A 27422-nucleotide genomic window follows, 5' to 3' on the forward strand; every position below is an offset into this window, starting at 1 on the left:
AACTTACATCATTTCTTGTTCATGTTTCTAATCTATATTATTTTATTTGTTAATGCTATATCATATATATATATATATATATATATACATAACATCGTATGCGCACGAAAATCGATTTCCTTAAAAGTTAAAAATTGTATGAATCATTGCAACAAGTTGCTATTAGTAATAACGCATCGAATGACTTTAAATTGATTGCATATTCTTGTTATTAAATTAATATTGAAAATATATATAATTTATAAATAATTATTTTATAAAAAAATCAGAAACAATAAAAAATACATTATATTTAATTTTAATTCGAATAAATTGACAAATATATTTATTTTAAATAATAAAAATTAATTTTTGTAATCTTTGAACTAATTTAATATATAATTAAATATCAATAATATTTTATTTAAAATATTTTTTATATTGTTTATATAAAAATTAATAAATAAATAATAAAAATAAAAAAGTTTTATTTATAATATTAAAAAAATAATTTTATCGATATAATTCTTTGAATGAATTGTGATTTCAATAAATAAATGATATTTTTTTATAATCTCTAATCTATTCTATGAATAAGTGAAAGTTTATTGAAAACATTTTGCCACATACAATTCGAGGTCAATCGTTATAGTTGAAATAATCTTTAACAATATAAGTACACATAATTGTACAAATCGAAGTAATCTGATGATTAATAGATATCACAATACATAGTTAGTATCCGTGAATAATATTAATTTAATATAAAATGGGCGGAAAAAATTGTAAAGGACTTCTACCAAATTCTAATACTCTACCAGGCAAATCAACAAAGACAGGTGTGAATTAAATTTCTTTCTTTTTTTTTAAAACTTATCTATTCATAATTACATATGATAGCTATTCATTGATATATTATTATTCTATATATATATTTTTTATATATAAAAATTTTATATTAACAGATAAGATATTATAAAAAAAAATTTTTTATTGATATTTAATTAAAAATTTTGAATATGAAAGAAATATATAAAATTTTAATGATCATAATTTTTATGTACAATATACATATGTAAAATATACATATTGAATAAATGTATGTAATATAACTACGTTACATAAAAATAATATATATTATTTTTTCTTTTATTTTCATTAGATTGTATTACTGATAAATTTTTATATTTAACAATAAACAATTATAACATCAAATGAAAGCAAATCTTATTCCGTCTTATATTATCATGATAAATCATGATATAATTTTTTATTTTTTTAAATAATTAAAAAAATATGTGAATATTTTTTGAAAATATAAATCGTTCCTAAATATTATATTCTTACAACGGAATATTTTTAAATATGCGAGTGTAAAATTTTTATATTTAGATTTTTATTATTTTTTGTTATGCTATGAAATCAATGTGAAAGTTATAATCTATGTATAAAATAAATATTTTATAAAAGTTTAAACAAGACGAAATAATACGAAATAAACCATCTTGAAGATATGTGTTTATATATTACGAAACGATGTATGAAATTAGCGTATAATGCAATTTTTCATGTTCATTTAAAAATAAATAATAAAAGGTTACACGAAATGCAAACTGAAAGAAAAACTCGTACTTGTAATGTGTGTAATAAAAATGTGGCCGAAATTAGGCAATTATATAATAATGCACAATGTTGTTGCAGTTGTGAGTTAATGATTTTTCATTTATATCTTAATAATATAATTTAATATATATATATATATATATATGTATTAAAATATTTTTCTTAACTAAATTATATGAATATGTTAAAAAAAATTAGCGTACTTAATAAAAAAAATTAATTCATTCAAAATATAAGTTCCAAATATAATTTTAAATATGAAATATATTTATTTAGGTAAACCAGAAAAATATGACTATATTGAAGATGTGGTGTGCATGGAAACAGATATTAGAGAAAATGAAATGAAACTTTTGCCACTTGGACAAAATGGAGGGAAAATCTTATTAATTAAACAAAAAGGACAAATACATGCCATTGGTACAAAATGTACACATTATGGGGCTTTACTTCACACAGGAGCACTAGGAGATGGAAGAATAAGATGTCCATGGCATGGTGCATGTTTTAATATTAAAACAGGAGATATAGAAGACTATCCAGGATTAGATTCTTTACCTTGTTTCCAGGTATTTTAATAAATAAACATGAAATAAGCAATAAAATAAAATATAAAATTTGATGAATTAGGTAAATATAGATACATCTGGTTTTGTACGCGTGAAAGCAAATCGCAAAGATTTAGAATTCAGTAGAAGGATAAAAGATATGTGTGAACGAGATCCCAATAACACTAATACTGTTATAATAGTTGGAGGTGGACCAGCAGCTGCAACATGTGCAGAAAGTTTGCGACAAGAAAATTTTACAGGAAATATTACTATGATTTGTAAGGAAAATATACTACCATATGATAGAGTAAAGGTATCTAAATCTTTTGATATAGATGTTGAAAAAATAATTTTAAGACCAAGCTCATTTTACAAAGATCATAAAATTGAAACTAAATTGGACATAGAAGCCATAGGTAAATAAATTAATGTGAAATATATTTTGTTTTAATTTCAAATTTTATAATATCAATATATTTTAGGATTAGATACAAATAATAACATTCTTCATTTAAATAATAATGAAAAATTAATATACAATTATTTATTTATTTGTACTGGAAGTATGGCCAGAACTCCTGAAATACCTGGTGTTAATTTATCTAATATCCATGTATTAAGAAATTATACAGATGCTCAAACTATAAATTCAAAATTGTCACTTGAAAAACATGTTATAATATTAGGATTAGGTTTTATTGCTATGGAAGCTGCTGCTTTTTGCGCAAAAAAATGTGCATCTATTACTATCATTGGAAGAGGTAAAACTCCTTTACAACCAGTATTTGGAACAGATATTGGTAATAGAATTAAACAGCAATTTGAAGATGAAGGTAATATATTGAAATATACTTAAATATTAAATTATTGTACAATTAAAATGTTGAGATAAATAAATATTTAAATATTATATTTTTAAGGTATTAAATTTATATTTGAACATGATATTACACAATTTGTTGCAAAAAAAGATGACAGTACTGCTGTAGGTACAGTTGTACTTAATGATGATCAAGTTCTTCCTGCTGATATAGTAATTATTGGAATTGGAGCACAAGTATATACTGAATGGATAAAGCAGTCTCCTATCGAAATGCTACCAGATGGAACCATTAAAGTGGATAAGGTAAAATAACATATGCGCTAATGAATATATTTTAAGTATTAATTAATTTTGAGATAAATTGAATAATAATATAATAAATAATTATATGTATAATTTTAGTATTTAAAAACAAATGTAGAAAATGTATATGCCGGTGGAGATGTAGCTTATGCACCTTTATTTGGCTCTGATGAAATTTCAGCTGCAATAGGTCATTATCCATTAGCACATTATCATGGTAAAATAGCAGCATTAAATATATGTGGTAAAACTACTGCTTTAAATGCTGTACCATTTTTTTGGACAACATTATTTGGAAAGAGTTATAGATATGTGGGTACGTTATATTTTTATATTTAATAATGAGAAAAAAATAAAATATCATATTTACATTATAATTACATTACAATTATTTTAAATTATACAGGATATGGAACACCAGAGAAAATTAGAATTTACGGTTCTTTAGAGAAATTGGAATTTTTTGCATATTATATTAAAAATAATAAAGTTATTGCTATGAGTAGTGTTGCAGCAGATCCTATTGTGTCAGATTTTGCAAACTTTCTATACGAGAAAAAAACATTGACAGAAACAGAGATTAATAGAGATCCATTTAATTGGATAAGAAACAAACCAAAGGATTTACAGATCAGATTTCGAAATGAAATTATTGTAAATCCATAAATCAAATATATGTAAGAGAAAATTATTCAAGTGGAAAATTGAATGAAATTGCTATGCTAAGACTTTAATATTGTATTCCATAATATTTTTCTATTTTTAGTTTTACAATTTGTTTTATTAAAAAAAATTTTAAGAAATGAAATAATACTACATAATATGTTGAGCTTTTATATTATTTATATTGTATATATGGAAACTTTATTTAATACAATTCTTTATTTTAAAGCGAATAATTATATATTTAAAATAAAAATTAATCCCATGCATTAGCTACTTTTAAATGATTTAACCGATCTGAAATAGTTATTTTTTTGTTAAATTTTTCATTTTTTTCTTGTCGCCATTTATTTAACTGAGTCAAATAATTTTGTTTTCTAGCTTCTTTCATATGACCTTGTGATTGTTCAATAGTAAGATAAGGATGTCTTAATATTAACATGTTTTCTTCTTCTCTTTCAAGATCATTTTTAAAATCCATTATATTCTTGAAAGTGGGTTTTTTAATTTTAGCATATTTCCTATATTTGATATAATATTTATGTATCATTAATAACATTATTTAAATATGCAAATAAGCATAATTTTAATTTGTAATATTATAATGAGAAATTAGAAATAAATTTTTTTAAATAATATTTTTTACGTAGTAACAAATATATCATGAACCACTATTTCATTTTATGTTTTTATATCAATTGCAATATCACGATACAAAAAAATGAAAGAATAATTAAAACATAACCTTAAAATTTTATTAGAATAGATATTTATACCTACCCACGAAATCTATATGGAATATTATGAACTTTATATAAAAATATATTTGTAATACGCATCTTTATTATAATTTTGTTTTTTTTAATTATTATTTTTTAAATTAAATATACAAATTTTTCTTAAATTCAATCACACGAAATACATGTTATATTTCTTTTTCGAATGACTTCATATTGGATAATATTAAGTAAAAAAATTAATTAATTAAAATTTCAAATAAAATTATTTTATTAGTATTGAATAATTATGTAATGCGAAATGATAATTAACTAAGATTATTTTTAAATTAAATTTATAATTATATAAAACAGTTAATTATAGTTTTCAATTTCGAATAAAAATTAATGATTTCAGCTTTAAACCTTAAGTTAATTCAAAGGTTTTAAATACTCCAGAAATAAATAAATTTTTATTTATATAATAACTAATAAATAATAAATAATAAATAATAAATAATAAATAAAACTATATCTTAATTGTAAATAACAATTAATTTTTTATTTACATAAATATTATTTAAATAATTTTAAAAATAATTTATTTTTTATTTCTTATAAATAAAATGTTATTTTTTATTTCGATTTAGATAAAAAATATGATGTTAGATAAAAAATATTTTTAAAAATGTATATTATGACATTGAGAGAAATCAATAATTATATAGATAAAATGTATTATCTATAGTGATAACAAAAAATAGATACGATGATTTGATTGGTGAATGATATGATGATTTCATTGGCGGGATTATAGAAAATGCATGAATATATATATATTCCAATTGATTTTAATTGCTGAAATTAAATTTGATTTATATTGAATTTATAATAATAATTATTTTAATTTTATTATTTAATTTTGTATATAGAAATTTTATATAATAATCATAATTTTATATATAATATATAATAATATATAATATATATAATATATCATATATATAATAATCATAAATAATATTTTTAAGAAAACAATTTAAAAAAAAATCGTAGTCAATTTGATATAAATTAATAAATCATTGAACTTTATTTTTTCTAAAATTTGATAAAGAAATGTCACATATTTTTTTCGCAATAAATTTCAAACATTATTACAAATAATTTCAAATAATCTTCAACTAATCTTTCCAAGATGGATGCTATTTCATAACGAGATGTTAATGATTATTTAAGCATAAAATTTTGAGAATGTTGGATGTTCATAAAATTATTTCTTGGCCACTATGATTCTCTAATTTGAATTCATTAAATTTTCTTTATTTCGATTGAAATTGTGTTAATTGAAAAAATTAATATTTAAAAAAATAAATTCTCACAGCATATCATCAGTGTTATAATAATAACAAATATAAATTTACTTCACTGATTACAATTCTGGATTATAGTTTAGATATTTATTATAATTCCAGATATAAAGATATCGCGATATAAATTTAAAAAAAACATTTTTTTGAAATTTCTTTCATTGCAATTTAATCGAAAAACTGAATAAATTTTATTCAAAATTTTTTGTTAAAAAAAATTATAACATACATTCTGCATAAATATATAGAAATAAAAATTAATTAATGAATAGATTCTACTTAATGATTTTTAATCAATAAAATTAATCAGATGTCGAAGTGATTGTATATTTTATATATCTTGAGTATATTTTTAAAGAACAAATACAGAAATAATAGCATAAGGATAGAAATAGGATAAAAATTTGGGAATTAACATAATATTATTTCTTAAATAAAACAAATATAAATAAAAAAATAAATAACAGAAAAAGAATTAATTTAAAATAGAATAGTAAGGTGGACTAAAAATTGAAGATCATTTCGTAACTTAATGAAAATATTTTTTTAAAAGAGATAACGCCATTCTTAATTATTTCATCTTGATTTAATGAGATGTTTTTAGTATCTAAAAGATGGCACTGATGGTCAATTTTTATTTGTTCTTATTTTTAAATGTTTTTAGCAATCAAGAATTGGCGCTGATGATCAATTCTAATTCTACTTTTATCCTATTCCTTGCTCTTCTTGTTTATGTTTGTTATGTTTGTGTTTGTAGATAATTCTGATTCTGACAATTTTCTAATTGATTTAAGTAATTTTTTAATAATTTAAATAATTTGAAGAATGAAGCATTCGAAACAATAAGAAAGATAGTATCTATACATTTATATCCACTTATATTATCAATTTATTTTTTTATCACTTCAGTACTCTACTATGTATACGAAAAATATCGAAACTCTCAAAACTTTCCTATAATTATTAAAATTTTCACGTTTTACTTTTAAGATTTATCAAGACTTTCAAGAATTCTAAACTTTGAATTATATTCGAAATCGATTTTAATTTTAATATAATCTTCGAATAAGACTTCGAATCGTTCCGAATAGTTGAGACCATAGTCCATCATTGTTTTTAATCTATCTTTCGTTTGTATGCTTACATATAAGCATGTTTTCACGTGATAGAAAAAATTATGACTTTTACGTTATCATGGCTTTGTATGATACTTTCGTTAATGTGATGACACTATATATATGTATCAAATTTTATATATAAATTTTATATATTTTATATATATATAAAATTTTGATATGAAACTTAGATTGCGCAATTAGATCGGCTGAACAACTTTTGAATTATAATTTAAAATTAATATAAATTTGGTAACAGTTTTTCCTTACTTAAATATTCTCTTCCTAAAATATTCTATCATCATTGATACTCAATCTCAAGTATAAAATAATAATTTAGTTTATATTTTTACAATATCACGATGAAAAAAATTAAAATTATCCCTAAATTAACGACGAATATAAGATTAATTTAGGGGAGAAGGATATTAAAGGAGGAAAAAAAGAATGTAAGAAATCGTAACTCCATGAAAGAATTGATCTATTTTGATAGCATTTCAAATTTAAGACAAAAAGAAAAGGTGATATTCTTATAATTAATAACAAACACGTTTTCAAAATTACGAAGGAGGTTCACACATTCGATTTACGCGTTTACACGCGAGGTTTTTGGTTTTCTTGATCACCTTTATTTTTCTCGTAAATGTCGTCTGCCTGTCTTTCTCTCTCCCTCCCCCATCCCCCTCCCGCCCACCATTCTCTCCTCTTTGTCTATTTCTTTCTAAATTATATACTCGCATTTGTAAAACATTCTGTTGCCACTATCATTCTCGATATTATTTAGGATTTAAAATAGGATATCATCATCACGATATGTAATTAATAAATGATTTTTGCAAATATTTTTCGTATCTTACTTTCAATATTCGTTAATGGTGATATAATAATACGTATAAAAGGAAAGAAAGAAAAAAAAAAGAGAAACAGATAAATTTAGACGGACATGGTCTGTATATATATATATATATATAGACAGAATGACAGACAGGCAGACTGACTAACTGATTGACTGACTGACTGGCTAACTGATTGATCGACTGATCGACCGACCGACTGACTGTCTGGCTGCCAAACAGATTTTTCAAACAGATTTGGTGAGCAGACGGAAAGACAGACAGACAGATTAGACAGACAAACGGATGGTCAGCCAGTCAGTCAAATAGGCGGACAGACAGATAGACAGACAGACAGACAGACAGACAGACAGACAGATAGATAGGCGAGCAGATAAACTACACGGACAAATGGTGGACTACGCTATTCAATAACTGTGGCTTTTCCTTTGAAATCATCTACGCGCATTAAATCCCTCTTGGTTGGTTTTTCGCTTGTTTTTCTATATAAATCGGGTTTTGAAATCTTCTCTCTATCTTCCGACACCCTTATTCGACCCCAAAATACGCTCTCTCGCGCTCGCTTATACATATACATATATAATTGCGTAACATTTTGCGTGTCTGTGTCGCATCAATTTTTTTTCTCTCTCCTCTTTCTTCTTATCTTCTTTTCTACTCGAATAATAACCGTCCCTTCTTCAACCGTTTTGAACACTTTTATTTTCTATTAGGGGAAACTGGGTGCCAGACACGCCACTCTTTCCGCTAAGGATTATCATACAAAATAATTAGAAAAATGTACAAAAATTCATAAAAATAGTAATAGTTACACAGTACAAATTACATCTGGGTAATTAGAGTAGTGTGATCGAGAAACGAGCATGAAAAATTACGGTTCCCTACTAATATTACATTTTTGTTCTTCGTGTGTATGTGTATGTGTGTTTCCCATTTTTTTTGTCGTCACTTTTTTCTTTCCTCTTTTTTTTTCTTTCCTTTTTCCTCTAATCATCCTCTTTGTTTCCCCCTTTCCTTTGTTCCTTCCTTTTTTCTTTTTTTTTTTCCTTTTTTTTTTCTTTTTTTTTCTTTTTCTATTTCTTAATCGTCGCCGTCCCAACGAGTATCATCTGTCATTATTCTCCATAATAAAGGAGGAACCGTCTCGTGGAATGATTTAGGCTAATTGTTCATTATTCGCAACTAATTACGTTGTTGCACGCGTACATACACGTTTGATCCTTGCATATTTTCTTCTTTTTTTTTTTTTTCTAAATTTTTCTCTTCTCCCCTCGCTTATTTTCTCCCTTACGTATCGATCGTTAGGTTTTTGTTTTTTCTTCTCCTCTCGCAAAAGATCACATTACATACATGTACACGTATATCAGCGCAAAGTAACACTTGCTGTACTTCCATTATCGCCATTTGTTCGCATCGACCGGATATGTGACAGAAGAGAGAAGAATTAAGCTTATATTTTAACTCTCGAACAGTGGAAGAAAGAAGATTTTTTTTAAAAAACTCGGGTCGATAAAACGAATTTTATATATTCCATCGTATATATTATAAATATGCTTTTTATTAGCTAACAAGATTGGTAAATAGTTAGAAATATATTTTTTTATTTTCTTTCGCATAAACGACATATATGTGTATATATATATATCGTGTCTGAAAATGGAGATGAATCTAAGCGAGCGAGTTCATTCGTTAACCCATCCCGTATAGAAAAAACTTTTGGGTAGGGGAAATAACGATCGAATAAACGAACGATGAAAATGCGAGTACAGCAGTATAATACATATATATATATATGTATATATATATATATTATATATCACCTACGTGGCACGACACGTGTATCGATTTCATTCCCTAAACGTGATCTTAATTTTTACTAATGCCACAAGTAGCGAGCACATCGTTCTACGCCGATGCGGGCGTAAACAAACAGTCCCGATCCTTCTGAACCAAATAATACGGAGGAAGCTTACGGAGAGCCAGCCGAAAATCCTCTCTAAACTCTAGTCTAGATTCGTTCCGATTCGGTCGGGATATACAATATGTAAATAACGTAATATATTTTTATCAGAAGAGGAAAGGAAGGATTTGCCCCTCGTTCCACGCGGTCCCTCGACTTATTTTACTTTTCTCCCACTTTTTTCTTTTTCCGCTCGTTTCATTTTAAAAATTTCTAAAAACTTGGCCTATAAACTTTTTTTCTTTTTCTTTTTTTTAAAAGAACATAGTAGCCGCGTAGAAGGGATCATCGATCGTGTCCGCGAAATATATATAATAGAAAGTTGAAGGTCAACGATATAATAATAAGGGGATCGCGCGAGACGAAGACAAAGCTGGTGCTAGCGACGCCTAGAATTTTCGAACTTCTGTCGATCGAAAGTTGTTTCAAATTCGAGTTGCGACGATTAAACTCGCGATCGCCCCTCGCTCTTCCCATTTACATCGAAGAACGATCGCGAAGCTTGGCTAGCACCGACGCTCCGCGTCCCTCCTCTTCGAATCGCGATCATCGCGCTTATGCTCGTCGTATAATGTATATTTCGCTTCGAATTTATCGTGGCGCGACCAATTGCGATTACATCGTATGCGAGCGCACACACAAACACATATACACGCACGTTCACACGTACACACGTATAGACGTATACACGCATACACGCACAGTTCGAGCACTCCCGACACACGAGCTTTTTCTTTCGTTTCTTTTCCTTTTCTTTCCCTCGTTCTTCGATTCTCTGTTTCCCCTCAACGTGACGCGACTCGAGGCGACGATATAACACGATATACGTCTCTCCTCTTTCTTCATTCCCCCCCTTCCGGCTTTACTCCCCTTCGTTCGCTCACAACAACATCTGTATCCCGTCTTTCGTCGTTCGCACGCGACGCGCACTAAACGTGTATCATTTTTATATACTTACGCATCTAGAAACTCTACTCTGTGACCAAAAAAATAAATTCTATCGTGTACGTGCGTTATATTGGCTATAGTTTTAATAAGCTACGGTTACGTCGCGATCTGAAAATGGCGGATCGCGGTTTTTTCCTTTCTTTTTTTCTTTTTTTCTTTTTTTTTTTTTACGCGATTATCACTCGTGTCTCGTTAACCGCCGCCGTTAATCCAAAAAAAAAAAAAAAAAATCGAGAACAATCGAACGATTCGAAGAAAATATTCTCGAATCTTCCGTCGATTTCATTTTCGTTCTGATATGATCGCGTACAACCTTCTAATATATATATGTATATATATATTATATCGATTTATACACACGGAGCTAATCACAGCGTGAACTCAAAATATAATTACGATTACAAGGGGGGAACGCAAATATCCGTTTATTATAGTTTAGCACCTTCGTGATCTTGTCATTTTGCGATTGGACGATTGAAAGAGATTTTGAAAACTTCGCTTCGATTCGAGACATCCTGCGTCATTTAAAATCGGCGTTAAATCGAAATGAGACGACGATAAAAGAGGAATTGCCGCGTAAATTGACGTTTCGTGATCGATTTTATATATTCGCATTATATATATATATATATATCAATACGAATTTGTGTCTGCGAATCACGAAGCATTATATGAAAATCAAAGATAAAATCATAACACTAGAACCGTTATTAAAAGTCATTCGATTGAGAAGCGTTTAAAAACGTTCGATCGAAGTTGCGAACGAGAGAGTGATGAGGTAAAAAGTATACGACGATATAAAAATAATTTCTCGATCGATCGTAAATTAATTATATTACAACGACACGATTATCCTTATCGCTCTTTTATACAAATCATTTTTTTATCCAACGGAGGATAAAAATCGACGCGTATTCCATCGAAATCAATTTTCCTCGGATTCGATTGAAAATTATATCGAGTATGTAATATTAATGTAATGTATCGATACGAATGCCCTGTTGCGAATACATTGTAACAATGGAAGAAGAAGAAGAAGAAGAAGAAGAAGAAGAAGAAGAAGAAGAAAAGAATGAAATGAAAAATTGAAAGAAAATGTATCCGTTCTTGGTACGAGAAAAAAAAAGAAAAACAACATCGACAATTTTAGAACATCGTGTCCTCCTTCTTCGCTTTCTTTTCAAATCTCCTTTTTTTTTCGTCGATTTCGCGGAATTAAATGATCGCACAATCCGATATTCGAAAAAACGACGCGACTGGAACCTCGAAAATTCTCTTAGTTAAAGTAAGTATCCTAGCTGGCTCTTCGTTCGAATAACTTCGATCTCGTGCACTTTCGATAATAACGAGCATAAAGTCGAATCTAAAAATTCTCTCGACGTAAGAAATATGGCATACATATTAGTATTGCTTCGACTTATACGTATACTTAAATGCTAATCTATCGCACAAATGCGCCGTTTAAAAAGTAGTTTAAATTGTTCTTAATAATAGGATAAGATTATTCGAGAGTAAGAAGAATTTCTTTAAAAATGGTATTTGAACTTGGTGTGTGGAGACGGTGTCGGTATACGAACGCACAAAAGGATAACGTTAAGTTTCCTATTTTGTTTGTTTGTTTGTTTTTTTTTTTCTCCCTCTCTCATCGAAATTTATAAAAGATTTCGATTTTTTACGCAAATAAATTCAATATATTCGATTGCCATCGATCGTTTCACAAGTTTAACGAGTTGATTCGTAATAAAAAATCCGAGAAAAGATCCAATACGCGCGAATACGTATTATAATCGTATTTACGCGAATATACTTTAATCGAATATAATTTCTCTCGATCATATCTCTCTCTCTGCTCCATACAATTTTTTTTCCTTTTTTTTCCCTTTTTTTTCCTTTTTTTTTTTTTTGTTTTCTTTATCCTAACGAAAACATTCGAGATTCTCGAAATAATATATCCGAAGCGAAGTTCTAAATCACGCTAGCGTTCAAAATGCACTGAAGATTCGGGGAACTGAACCGAATCAAGTCCAGGTATCGAATCTGCAATATCCGTGAACGCCAATTGTTCTAAAAAACGATATTCGTTTACGTCTATGTAGCGTATGTAAAAAAAAAAAAAAATCGTTGACCGTGATTGCATAAAGTGTTGGTCTTTATTTAAAAATTCTCGATGGAAAAAGTATTATTAGAAAGGTAAAGGAGATACATTTTTTTTCTTTTTTTTTTCCCTTTCGTTTCATCTGTAAAATTTTCCTATTAATTTTTTTTTTTTTTTTTTTGTTTTTTTTTTTAACTACGATATAAATCTACGTGACGAGGAGAAAAAAGACGAATCAGCGCAATCATCAAATTATCGACAAATGTGTGTGTGTTTTTTTTTTTTTCCTTCCTTTCTTTCATTTCTTTTTTCTTTTTCCCTTTCCTTTTCACTTAAGCGTAGTTACTTACTTAAAGTTACGTTAAGCGTAATGTGTGCAATATCCTAAGATTTTGCAGCGCAATAATTCATTTCTCAGACGCTGTTTCCCTGGATCGTCGTTTTAATTTAGTCGGACACATCGATCTTGTATCAACGATCGATCGATCGATCGGACCTTATATCGGAGTTACGATATATCGATCGATCGTCCTTTTCTTTTTAACGTTAACTTTAATACTGTAACAAATGAAAAACGATAAAAACTATTATTCTTTCTCTACGCGTCTTCTCTTCTTTCTTACTTTCTTTCTTTCTTTTTCCCTTTCCCTCCTTCCTCCCATTCTCCACCCCTTCCCTTTCCTTCGTTCCAATATCGTGGAAATATTTAAAAAATCTATACACGATTTCATGAAAAGTGAATCAAGTCCACTTCGTTTGTTTATTTATTCATTTATTTATTTACTTCCCCTCGAAGGTAATTTTGTACGCAAAAATGCAAAATGCAAAATTGCCAGATTTCGATCAATTATTACCGGACGAATAAAAATTCGAATGGAGATCGAACGTGGATTTGATTCGTGTCAGTTCCAGAGCTACTAAAAATCTATTTTTTATATATATATATATATATATAGATATATGTAAAAAATTACGTGATACAAGGAAAAATTTTACCGGATATACAACACCGGATATTAAGAACGTTCTATTAATCTTATATATGAACAATAATACCAAATAAAGTCCTTTTGTCGTACACTCGATCGAGGTCCTTCGGTTCTTTCGATCTTCGAATCGTTCGTCGAGTTTTTATAGGAAGTAAGGGAGAAGGATGTGCTACGTCTGTGTACATGTCAAGTGTATGTATGTATGTATGTATGCATGTATCTATGTATGTATATAGTGTGTGTGTGTGTGTGTGTGTGTGTGGTAAGCGTATGCTGAAAATGTGTGTGTGAAAAAAAATAGACACGAAACGAAATCGTTCAAATATGCATAATTTGCATTTAACTGTACGAATAGAAATTCATTAACAAAACAGAAAAATACGAAATAAAGGAAACCAAGTCAACATTGCTATATCCAAATACAATAATAAAGTACTTGAAACTTTTCTCGGTTACAGGCGAGCTAAAGTACCCTTAACGTTACCAACGATAATAAAAATGTGTTTAAAAATAAAGATCACCATACAACGATATACGCTATTCGCTACAATAACGTGGACAATGTTAAATTACAGGTGAACGTAGAAATAACGTACAAAAAGGATTTCTCGAATCGTGTAAATAGTCTCTAAATCAGTAGGACATTTAAATCGCGTTAATAATACCTATTGGTTTTTATCAAAAATTCAAGGATCGAGATATACAAACAAAGTCTTTTTTTTTTTTTCTTTTTTTTTCTTTTTTTTTTTTTACGAATCGAAAATAAAAAACGTTTTCTCGTTCGTTTCGTAATTTCCGTGCAACTTTCCGTGGATCGAGGATTGACTAGTAATATTCTTCCTTTCGCTTCATTTCTTTTTTATCGTCTTTTTCCTTCTTCTCTTTTTTCTTTTTTTTTTCTTTTTTTTTTTTACCTTTTTTTCACTTTTTTTTTTTTTATATAATTCTTTTCTTCGATATTTTTTTTTTTTCCTTTTTTTTTTTTTTCCTAAGAAAACCTCCGTCGATATGCAAGACGCGACCCTCGAGGGATTTATTTACAAAACGCGACAAAGATTTATATTATTGCACGACGCTCATGTCGTATTCGATGCAGCGAAATATGAAAGAGCATACATTATTAAAAATAGAAATGCAGTGTAAGAAGGGGTAAAATCGCGTCTTGCATCACGATAGATGGTCACTTTCGTTCGTATGCCGTTTTTTTTTTTTTTTTCTTTTTTCTTTTTACCCAGAGGTGGGCAGAATACTACCACTGGTATAAAAAAATAAAGATGATCGTTAAACGAGCTTCCGCAAAAAATTGCTTTAATAAAAAATTATATCTTTCGAGAGTATGAAATCTCGCAGCTTGGTAACTTTAAGTTAAAGACTTAAGTTGCACTTGTAAGTTTCCTCTAATTTCATTAATCGTCGCCATCGATTATTTATATTTATAAAATTATAGAAATTTGCGTTATCATTATACGCTAGGAAAAAAGGGTATCTATCTTAAGTAAACAATATAGTATTAGTAACAGGAGTCTCCTATGATAACTTACGAATACAAACGGTGAAATTTTTACGATAAAAACAAACGTCGATGTATATAAATGTACATAAAAAGATACGTACAAACGACATTTAAAAAATTCAATTTTCGTCTCCGCTATTATAAATTTCATTCATCCCATCATGATCATTTCATCATCTCTATTTCTTTTTTTTTTTCTCTTTTTTTCCTTTTTTTTTTTTTCCTTTCCCTCTTTCGTCTTTTTTTTTTTTTTTCGAACGATTTTTAACATCTAAGAGACGTTAACTATTTCCCCGTAAAAATTTCCACAAATCAAAAGCAGTCAGACTTTCTATTTCTACGTAAAAAACGCATGCAATGTGCCCGCCTCTGGGATGCACTTAGCTCTGTATTTCTACTTTCCGCGCTCTGTTTCGCATTCTCTCTCTCTCTCTCTCTCTCTCTCTCTCTCTCTCTCTCTCTCTCTTGCTCACTTTCAATATGCATATACACTCATACACGAAGAAAACACCCACTCACACACGCAATTTCTCTTTCCCTTAATTTTCGTTATTTCCTGCCTATCTGTCTTTTGTTATTTCTTTTTTGCGTGTAAAGTTTATCTTTCGTCTCCAAGAGATCTCGTTAAAAAAATAAAAAAATATCTTCTTTCCTCTGTTTTTTCGCGATAACTTTCGATCTTGTGAATTCTCGTTTCGTTTATTACTTTTCCTCTACTTTTATCTCCCTTTCGTTGTTTCTCTCTTTCTTTCTTTCTTTCTTTCTCGCACTCTTTCTTACTCTCTTTCCTTTTCTCACTTTCACTCAACGCCATTCTCACTCTTTCACTTTCTTTCGTTCGATAAGAACATTGCACGGCTCCCAGCTCCAGCTTATACTGTTTTTATAGCCTTATCACGTTTTACGCTCTAAGTGTCTCCGTTATAACATATACACGTGCATACATTGAACTTATTGTTGTACCGCATTTTTCATTGAACGCATCCAGACTGTTTGTAGCTGCGGGGTGATGTGTATCGAACGATGCAGATCGAACGAATTACACGAGTGTGTTTACCTCATACGGTGTACAGATAGCGCTACGATCAACGATTAAACTGCGTAAGATCAGAATAGCGAAAAATCATTTTGACAAGGCGAATGAAACTCTAAAATGTGAATGATACAAGTTCGATGTTTGTTCTCTTTCATCAAAAGAAACGTGTTTCTCGCCTTTTTTTTTTTTTTTTTTTCCTACTTTTAACGTCAAACACTCTGGTGCTTCTTGGTTTTTCGATCTCAGGTCAGACACGCTCTCCGTTACCGATAGAGGGAAGTTGTGTTGCGAAGATATCTCGAAAATCGATCAAAGGTAGATCGACCATCGATGATGGAGATCGATTCGGACATTATATCGTTTTCTGACATTTTTCTGAATGATTCGCGATTACGTTTCTGACTCGAGATCGTGATACAATAACACGATATCGAAGCCAACTCGTAACGAGAGTCTATATAGTGTTTATTTCAACAATCTTACTGTGCTTCTCATTACGATCGTGGCTCCGTCTTTCCGCGCCAAAAATACATTCAAGATCTATTTACGCTTTTTAAACATGCACGTGTCCATGTAAATATCAGATGTACAAATATGTTCAACTGTTCTTTGGTACATGTGGATATATGCGTACATCTACAGTAGACACTCTAATAGTAATAGTGGTAGAAGAAATAGTAGTGATAATAATAGTAATAATAGACGTAGCAATAGAAATAGTAATAGTAGTCGTAGCAATAGCAGTAGTAATAGTAATAGTAATAGTAATAGTGATAGTAATAGTAATAGTAATAGTGGTAGTGGTAGTAGTAATAGTAATAATAATAATCATTATCATCGTCGTAATCATAATAATAGTAATAGTAGTAGTAGCAGCATTAGCAGCAATATTAATAATAATAGTAGTAGTGGTAATAATAATAATAATAAAAGTAATGATAATAATCGAATAATAGTAATGACAATAATGATAATTGCAAAAATAACAGCGTCTATATTGATTACGTTTTAAAATATTATCAACTAATAGTAATGATCGTAGTGAACATATGTAACAAAAATATAGAAATTTGGAGAACGATGAAATTATGGATCACGATCGCCCTTTTGGGGCTTCGAAGAACAGTGAAAAAAACGAGAGAGAAAAAAAAAAAAAAAAAAAATAGAAAAAAAATACAAAGGTACGAAAAAATGATGTTTCGCTCGAAGCAAAATAGCCGAGCAACGGATAACGGAAGAAATGTATTCATCACGAAATTGTTAGAAATTTCAAAAGTAGAAAATCGTTCGTTCGTGAATTCTTTTCTATTTTCCGTTGTCCATTGCCGTACGTTGACCATCCATTTTACCTGCGAGGTATCGATCGAGCGATTGAAAAAAAAAAAAAAAAGAAACGCGATGAACAGAAGGGCGCAGGGAGAAGCCTGCAAGAACAGACTAAATGAGAAGAATAGATTTGCAAACTTGTCTTTACGAACGCTACTCGTTCGGACGCGGTATATAGTATACATATGAGGATAAAGATCTCGTAATGTTTAAAAAAATAAAAATCGATTGATAAAATTGTACGTGGAAAACGGTAAATAGAGATAGGATCGCTCTAGCAGGAGCTAACTAGAGGTAGGATCGACTTGGTCGATCGTGTTTCGCGCCTCGTGTCTGGTGTCTCGCGTACATTTTCAACAACTTCCCGCGTTAATCGTCGTGTTGGTTCGCTCGTGTTCTCGGGCGTATTTTTCACAGAGCGAGCTTCGAAAGCGTGGGCATTTTTTTTTTTGAAAAAAAAAAACGATCACTCTCAAGGGATCAGGATCGAAATTTCCCCCTCTCTCGCGAATTCTACTTTTACGTTCAACGTTAAAACGTAATAAAAAATAATTCTCCCCGATTTTTGTTTCGCGTTTGAAACGCAAATTTCGTTCGACGCGATTAACTTAAGGTAGATCGCGCGTTTCATGGCTCGCGGGAATGATAAGAAAAGTCATTGCACCGACCTTATTCCAGAGTCTTTGCACGACGCGATGGATATTATTAAAGAGCGTCTTGAAAATAAAATTTCGAAAAGTTCGATCGAATCGAACATTTCCGCTAAGAATTACGCGAGATCATTTTATCATCGATCCCTTTCGAGCAAATCGTCCCTCCCTTTTGGAGCTTACGCTATACGCAAGTATATCCGTGCTTTTTCGATTGCTCGTCCAACTTTCACTCTTCTCTCTCTCTCTTTCTCTCGCTCTTTTCCTCTCTTCCTTTTTCTCACTCATTCTCTTCCCCACTCTTCACTATCCCCACCGAATCAATCAGTTTTTTAACTCTCACTCACTCGATTTCTTTCATCCCTTTCTTCTGTAACGTGCTCTCTCTCTCTCTCTTCCTTTCTCTCTCTCACGCATTCGGCGCTTTCGAATGCACCTATATAGTTTCATGCAAGCTAAGACGCAATCACCGTCTCTCGCATTTTTTCTGAACTAAGATATTTAGACAAGAATATAACAGCGGTATAAAAAACTTTTCAACACTGAAAAATACAAATCTATCGTAAGTGACTACCATTATTACTCGTTCCCCCAAAATTTTTTTCACTCGCTTTCACGTTTTCAATTCGTCACCGTGTTATTTTTTTTTCTTTTTTTTTTTTTTCTTTTTTTTAATCATTCGTACGCATTACTCGAACGACAGTTGTATACACGTAGTTTTATATCACGCGTGAGCCCGTGCAAGCATCGTTCAGTCAGCATCGCGATTATTTTCATCCATCTTCGAGTTGGAGTTTTTTTCTTTTTCCCCCATTTTTCCGACAAGATTTCCACGTTCCATATTTTTTTTCCCCTTCTTTTTTCGCTATTTTCGTCCCCCTACTGTCGTATCGCGCAATCAACATCTAATTTCCAGTTTCATTCATTATTATTTCTCTTCAAGTCCGTCAGAATATATTAAATATTTCGATCGTGTTATTATTAATTATATATTAGTATTTTATATCTATGTATCTATATACCTATGTATATATACATATACATACATGTGTATATACACATACATACACACACATGTATGTACACATATATGTATATATATAATTGTCATTATATTATATATTATGCTTTATCACACATATTACAAAGGAGGTGAAGAATCATACCTAACGTATTATTTGTTATTTTGTTGTTGTTGTTGTTGTTGTTGTTGTTGTTGTAGTTGTTGTAGTCGTTTTCACTTTTCTTATAAGGGCGATTTCAAACAATAACTTTACTGCGAATGTAGCTTATCGTTATTATTATTATCATCAATCGTCATCGTTATTTATTATTTTTCCTTTTTCTTTTTTTCTTTCCCCTTTTAAATTCTTAGCGCGCCATCATCGGCAGATGCGTTTTCATCGTGTGTACGCGTGCACGTTCGTACGTATAAAATTTCGCTATGGGCGACTACAATCGCGGTTTCCTTTATCCATACTTTCTCGCGGTTTCATCCCACCCCCGCCCTCCCATTAATAACGCGGCTTCGTGCATCTCGAACGAATACGTGCTTCGTCTGCGGACAGTTCGCTTTATTCAATCGAGAAAAAGAAAAATTTCGAAATTCACGCGTATATCCACTTCACCGAGCGATATGTCCGTTCGTGGCGAATTGTCCAATCGCCGCGCGTGAAATATCTCGATACGACCGAACGAATATACGAATAAAGATCCGCGAAATAATTTTCCTAAATCCACATTTCGAATTATTGAGAAATCGATATCGAGAATTTCGCGATGAGAAATTAAAAAAAAAAGAAAAAAAATTGCACGTCTAAAAATATTCAAATTAAAATTTCCTAATTGGCCTAGATTACTATCTATCGCGTTGAAAACAAACCGTCCAAACTGTCCGAACGATGAATATAATATAAATCGTTTCGATTCGATATCGGCGGACACGGAAATATTTCTTCAATTGTCTAATAATTGTCTCGTCTCACCGTTCGCGTATTCATACCGTTCATGGTACGATCGAAACGTATGATCCAAACCACGCAGGTATTTCGCGTTTCGCGAACCTAGATCGATGCCTGGAAAGACATTTATTCTCTTGGTTAACGTTCCCGAAGAAAAGCGACTATACTTCCGCGGTACGAAAAACATGCATGCACGTTTTCACATTGTGTGTTTATACCATATATATATATATATATAATATTGAAGAATCGTGTATATCAACGCGTACGCGTATATACGCATGCGCGCGGGAATCGATACAGTCCGTGCCAGAACGTAAGACACCGCTCTGGGGGAGGGGGAAAAATTCGTTTAGTGAAAAGTGGCGGGACAATTATAAATAATTCTGACACGGATTACCGCCTCGTTTCGAGCGTTCGCTTGCCGCGTAAACGATTTAAAGAATTTTCTATGCGGATGCGTTACGCGAGTATGTATCGATAGAAGGAGATTGTTTCCACGATTGGATTCGTGGAAGAACACCGCGCGATTCGTCAACGATTAGAAAAATTTGTCTAGAAAAATCTCGATCTCGATTCTTGCCCAAATACTCGGTTCGCGATCGAGTATCGGAACAATACTACTTTCTATATAATATATATTAATATATATATTATATGTATATCAATATATATATATATATGTATATACACATATATACATATATATATATATACTTTTTTTTTTAATTATCAATTGATTTAGGTGAATTGGTACCTAGATAAGTTTCACTACGATTATATCGATCGATTAGTGGGGAGAACGTGTCCGTGCACGAACGAGATCGTGTGTCTAATAAGTGTTGGTCTCGTTTACGTGTGTCGGTGTGGTTACGAGCCTGTGGCCGCGCGCGAAAGCGTTTCGAACGCGTATCGTTTCGTGCTCGTTTACGGGATGCAAATTTTCACCTAGTATATATGAACCGCGGCAACCTCGAATCGCACTAATCGCGACAAACGATTTTTCCGATCCCTTCGAAGCCGTCGCTCGCCGACCGCTCGACCTCTCTCTCTCTCTCTCTCTCTCTCTCTCTCTCGCTGACCATCGATTCCCTTTCATCGTCCATCCGCGTCGATTGACACGGCTCCAGAAAAAAACGAGTCGTCGCCGTTTTTCCAACCCGCGCTTCTTCCAAGGGATTCTTCCGAGGGAAATCGGTATTGGTGGCGAGAAACGGAGAGGCAGCGTCACGATGTCCAATAAACGAGTTCTTGCGCGTTTCTTTTTCTCGTCGCGTCCTTTCCACTTTTCGAGGATCGTCGAGCGAATCGTCGAGCGTAAACGCGTGCCATCCCTCGAAGCAACGGGAAAAACCATCTCGATGCACCGCGTCATATATATATATATATATGCACACATATACGTTGCGTTGGGTATATGCGTTTAATAAATTTATCCGTGAGATAGCGACGCTGCCGAGACGCGTGAATCGCGGGCGCTATCTCGCGCTAATCCTAGCCGCGCCGCGTTTCATCGCTTCTCGTCCACGCGAGAACGGTGCCGAGCGTCGAAAAATTACTCTAACTAAAAAATCCTCTTCCCTTTGTCCTCTTGTTTTCCTTTCTTTTCTTATATCTCGCGTCTTTTCGTTCACAGAATTTCTCCCCCTTCTTCCTTGCTCTTTCCTCCTCTCTCTTCGCGTCCCCCTTCACATATTCACGGGATGTGAATCTTATTCCTCCTCATTCTTGTTGGACTCTCTCGTACGAATCGAGATATTTCTTGTCAACTTCGATCGTGGGGAAATTCGTGCGAACGAAAGGACGGAAATGTCAATGCGATTAATCATCTCCCCTCTCTCTCTCTCTCTCTCTCTCTCTCTCTTACTTTCTCACACCTGCACACATTCACACGTGTATATTCGATTTTTCACCCTCTTTCTCATTTTCTTACTTTCACTCCCCCTCATTCTTTCTTCTCGTCTCCCTTGGTTTTTGCTCTCTGTTCTCTCACGCGGATATCTCGTATCTCGTGCGGATCCTAGATCGTCACCTAATCTATGGCGACACGTATATACAAAAAGAGTACCAAAAAAATAAATATATATGTAAATATATATATGTATATATATATAGATGTGGAAATTATTTTTTGTTTATTCATTCCTCGTTACTAAGCGTACGCAAGGTACGTCGTCGATTAATCCACGATCATCTTTTTCTTACCGATTCATTTTCGGATGACTAAATTTATGATGTCGTAGGTATGCGTGTATATATTCGTGTATGTGTGTGTGTGTATGTATGTGTATGTGTGTATATATACGTGTACGTGTATATCGCGTGTATTTTATTTTGCATAACACGCGAAAGCGTGTCGTTAAAGATACTCGTCGTGCGAGGTTAATCTACGAGCTTATGGTTTCAACTTACGGTGCTGCTACGTATAAAACGTCCATCTATTAAGCGGAACACATAACGTTGCATACTGATTATTCACCCGTGCCGTTTCCACCGTTACATCGTCACTTTGACCGGGATCGATCGAAATAAGACAATTTTTCTCTTCTTTTTTTTCCGCTTCCTTCTTCTTCTCCTCTCTCTTTCTCTTTCTCTCTCTCTCGCTATTCCTCTCTCTCTCTCTCTCTTCTTTTCTCTTCTTTTCTCTTCGATGCAACACTTTTATATGTATATATATATATATATATAAGGAGATAAAGTAACGTAAAGAGGCGATTAAAGTAAGGTGTTCCGATAGGTTGGAAATAGGTTTTTAGAAGACGACGCGAGTCAACAAGGGACGATTCACTGTTGGAAACGACACATCGGGAATTTTTTTTCCACCGAGAAAAACCCTCTGTTCCTCCTTCGAAGAATAGAACCTATTATATTAATAAACGTGTCTCCGTCGAGATGAGATTTCATTTGAACTACGTCGATTGCATCATTTCAGTTTGATTATATACATCGAGCGAAGAAATTCGTTAGGATTAAGAAAAAACGTGCATCGCGACAGCCGTTTAACGCGGATCGTATCGGTACAAGAAGGATCGGTGTCTACACAGGAGGAACCCATGCAGTATTATTATTATTATTATTATTATTATTATTATTAATATTATTATTATTATTAATATTATTATTATTATTATTATTATTATTATTATTATTATTATTAATATTATTATTATTATTATTATTATTATTATTATTTTTCTTTTCTTTCTTTATTCTATTGATTTCTCACGCGAAAAGAATGTTTTAATCCTTGCACGCGTTTCCCTCGAATCTCTTATATCGGACGTATGAAGAGTAATTTGCTAGGAGCTCGGTCGCCAAGTCTCTTCTCTGTCAAGAAAATGTCCGCTCTAAAGGAGAGCGTTTTATTTCCGTTTCTCGGTTCGCGAGGTTGACTCGTTTCAAGTAGTTTTAGTGTTTTAGATTCACTGGAGAGACGTTATTCACCGCTCGTTATTCGAAAAAAGAAACGCGGAGGCCCAGGTACGTAGAATCATTTTACGTTTCAACCAGGTTTTTTTTTTCTTTCTTTCTTTCTTTCTTTCTTTCTTAATGATCGTTTTTCCAGATTCACGGCCGAAATTAGTCCCCTTTGACTCGTTTTTTTTTTCTTTTTCGATCGCGGGATCGAACCATCCTTTTCTCTATCTCTCTTTCTTTTTTTTCTTCGCTCTCATTTCGGTGCTTCTTCCTTGACTTTCAAGTTTCGACGCGACCGTTCGTTTCATTTTGTACTCTCTCTTTTTTTTTTTTCTTTTGAAAACGAGTAGCAGCAGTCTGGTACGAGGTACGATCCTGTGCGAGGTTCATTCCCTCGTTTATCTCCCTTCTTCCTTCTTCCCCTTTTCTTTCTTTCTTTTTTTTTCTTTTTCTTTTTTTTTTTTCGTTTATCTTATCTTTCTTTTGGAAAGGTCGGTCGGTAAAGATTTCAAGTATTGGCTGAGGATCTGGTACGGTTAAACGTGTAACTTAACGCGTAACGGCGCGTCAAGAGAATTAGACTAATCATCATTTCAACGTCCGTTTGAATCCCGTTTCTCTCTCTACTTCGCCTCTCTAAGCCCCCTGTTCGTTCTTCCTTTTCCTTCGTATTCTCTCTCGATCAATCTCTCTCGCTTCCCCCTTACACGCATGCGCATGGACACAAACGCTCACACATTCACGCGTCTCTATCGCATCTATCCATTCCCGTTCGCCACCTCCGTCTTCACTACCACCTTTCCATCCACTCTTCTCATTTTATCCCATGATACTTTTTTTTGTTCACTATTATGCCCCGCACTCGAACAAGTTAATCGGTAAAAAATCGTTCGTTTCGCTCAAATATTTTGTCTACGAGCGCGAGTCGCGATAAACGCGTGTATATATATATATATATGTTGTATATGTGTGTTTGTGTGTGTGTGTATGTTGTGTTTTATATATATATATGTATGTATGTATGTATGCATGTATGTATGTATATATAACGCACCTATCCGACATATCCAATAATTTCTTAAAAGCTAAAGATTGTGTGATACAGATAATCGTCTAATATACAGCGGTTCGAAGCGTGGATGTTTTCCATTACCTAAGGTTTCACGTTCCAACTCTTTCGTTATAATTATTAATACCACTTTTACGCGTTTATCCACCAGTCACCATTTTTCTTTTTCCCAATATTTTCCTGCCCTTCCCATCTTTTCCTTCCCCTCTCTTCTCCTCATCCGTTCACGCACACTCCAATTCGTACACGAGTTTCCATCTTTCTCCACCAGTCATTCGCTCGTTCTCTCTCTCTCTCTCCCTCTCCCTCTCCCTCTCTCTCTCTCTCTCTCATGCTCCACCAATCTTAAATCTTGCAGTTTCGCGTCATCAAATCAGGTACTCGCTATCACCTCTTATCCCATTTCGAATCACGTTCACACACGTACATTTTAATCGTACACGTACCGGCCCCGATTTCCGGAAAACGATCCGGCCGCATCCTTTCATCGAGGAGAGGAGGCAAGCTGCTCGCCGCTTGGCGTTTCACACTTGGCATTACGTCAATTCCCGCTTCTATCTCCCTCCTTCGACTCGTGTCGCAATCGAGGTGGCGCCAAACGATCGACGAAAGGAAGGGACAACTCTGCCCTGGCGCTTCGTTCTCCTCCCCTTCCCTCCCCTCCCCTCCCCCTCCCCCCGTTCTCCGATTTTCCTTCTTTGCCTCTGGCCCTTGAAGAGTCTCGAAAAGTGTGATCGCAGGAAGAAGAAGAAAAAGAAGATAAAGAAAAAGAAGAAGAACAAGAAGTAGAAGTAGAAATAGAAGAATTAGGGGAGGAGATTAGAGGTTCGTTTCGCTCCCGACTCCCGAAGCATCCCGGGATCCAGGCAAATCGCAAGAGAGCGGAGAACGATTCTTCATTCCTCCGCTTATCGCGCACGCGCCCCTGCTCCGCAACGCGCGATCGACCTTCAACCGATCGATCCAGCGCCACTAGAGAAGGGACGAGCGAACGGAGCAAGGAACGGAGGTGAGGAGGAAACTCCTGGAACGTGTCTTCCCGCTTCACGTCGACGATTTGGAAGAGACGAAACTCTCTTTCGCTTCCCGCTCGATGCGAAAGACTGAGTGAAAGAGAGAGAGAGAGAAAGAGAAAGAGAGAGAAAGAGAGAGAGAGACAGAGAGAGAGAGAGAGCCGCGAATCGTGGCCACTTTACGTACGAATTTATAATACCTATGTTATATAGATATATATTAGATAAATACACGCGTGTATACATATACATACATACAACATACATACATACGCACGTGCATCTGTATACACGCGTGGATCGATATAGATATCGGTAACTAACGCATGCTCCATCTCGGTCGGTCGGGAAGGGCGATGCTCCGTTGTTCCTTCTTCTTCTTCCTCTTCTCCTTCTATCCTCGACGCCGTTCCCTCTCTCTCTCTCTCTCTCTCTCTCTCTCTCTCTCTTTCTCTCCCTCTTTTTCTTTCTCTTCGTCGCTTCTCGACCTCGTTCCATTGTTTTTCTCCCGCTCGAGGAATCAGCTCGCTCACGCCGTTGCCCCGTCCGTCCCATCGACGACGAGCTTCTGCTGTATCGGTCGCCGATCAGCAACCCTCCCTCCGCTGCTAAACCGCTGCTCTCTTCTCGTGGTGTATGCATGCATGCGTGCGTCTGTGCATTCGTATATCCGTGCACGCGCACGACGCAAACTTGGTAGAGACGAAAGTTGCCGGTGAAAGTTGTCGTCGGTACGGAAGAGTCGGTGCGATGCGTGTCGTCGAGACGTATTCGGCCGATGGTCGAGCACGGCGGTGGCGGCGCTGTAGATGGCGATGTCGGCTGCGGTGGGGTACGACGATGGTGGTCTCGGCCGTGGTGGCGATGTCGACTGGGTTAGTGCACGCCGGGTAGTAAACACGTCCAAGTGGCAATGGATTGGAGAGTAAAAATAAACTCATAGTGGAATAATAATCGTGATGGTTTCGATAATAGAGCGTGGCAATAATGGTAATAGAGCGACAATAGCGATAGTAATAGAATAGCGATAGTACCGACGATCAGTGGGTAGTAGCGGTAATAACGGTTTCGGGCTGTGTTCCCGAAGGCAGGTAGGTATGCGAGCATGGGGGTGAGACGGAGGTGTCGGACGGGCCAGGGGGGGTCTCGAATGAATGGCAGGGTGGGTGACAGCGGTCGGTAGGAGAGGTTCTCGTAGGGGGGAGGAGGAGGAGGAGGAGTTGGTACGTAGAAGTGGTAGTTAATTAGCTAGGGTTGCGAGATAATTAGGGACAACGCAGCTGGGGTTAACACCAGCGGTACGGCACGGTTCGAGGTCGATCTGCACCCTCTTTCACCAACGGCTTATGAAATTCTCGACCCGGCCGTGAATGAATCGTCGCCCAACAGTGCTCGCAATAGTACTGCAAACAAACGAAAAAAGGGGGGAAAAAGAAATACAACAAATTTCG

At 33.3% G+C, this 27422-nt stretch overlaps 3 protein-coding genes across 5 annotated transcripts in view; 1 reads left to right on the forward strand and 2 right to left on the reverse strand.

Moving 5' to 3' along the window:
* The first annotated feature begins 111 nt into the window (after nucleotides 1–111).
* LOC107998476 (apoptosis-inducing factor 3) lies at nucleotides 112–4214 on the forward strand. 2 transcript variants are annotated; one of them, XM_017057780.2, is made up of 7 exons: nucleotides 112–818; nucleotides 1879–2171; nucleotides 2233–2569; nucleotides 2636–2986; nucleotides 3074–3279; nucleotides 3379–3595; nucleotides 3686–4214. In XM_017057780.2, the coding sequence occupies exons 1-7, from the start codon at nucleotides 749–751 to the stop codon at nucleotides 3943–3945; spliced, it is 1734 nt and encodes a 577-aa protein (XP_016913269.1). In that variant the 5' UTR covers nucleotides 112–748; the 3' UTR covers nucleotides 3946–4214. The 2 variants fall into 2 exon arrangements, with proteins under 2 accessions (XP_016913269.1, XP_016913268.1); XM_017057779.2 differs by lacking the exon at nucleotides 112–818 and adding an exon at nucleotides 1086–1682.
* On the reverse strand, nucleotides 3597–5363 carry LOC107998477 (uncharacterized). The gene is made up of 2 exons (XM_017057781.2): nucleotides 4723–5363; nucleotides 3597–4463 (listed from the first exon to the last, which is right to left on the reverse strand). Exons 1-2 carry the CDS (start codon nucleotides 4779–4781, stop codon nucleotides 4199–4201), a joined length of 324 nt encoding a protein of 107 aa, XP_016913270.1. The 5' UTR covers nucleotides 4782–5363; the 3' UTR covers nucleotides 3597–4198.
* Nucleotides 5364–14303: 8940 nt separating this feature from the next.
* Nucleotides 14304–27422, reverse strand: part of LOC107998447 (cytoplasmic polyadenylation element-binding protein 2) — an 81485-nt gene continuing 68366 nt past the window's right edge. For both annotated transcript variants that reach the window (XM_062077677.1, XM_062077678.1), the window contains exon 9: nucleotides 14304–27374. In XM_062077677.1, coding sequence (XP_061933661.1) covers nucleotides 27258–27374 — 117 coding nt within the window. In that variant the 3' untranslated portion in view covers nucleotides 14304–27257. The remainder of the gene's footprint in view (nucleotides 27375–27422) is intronic.

This window comes from Apis cerana, linkage group LG7 (genome assembly GCF_029169275.1).
Source record: "Apis cerana isolate GH-2021 linkage group LG7, AcerK_1.0, whole genome shotgun sequence".
NCBI classification, from domain to species: Eukaryota; Metazoa; Arthropoda; class Insecta; order Hymenoptera; family Apidae; genus Apis; species Apis cerana.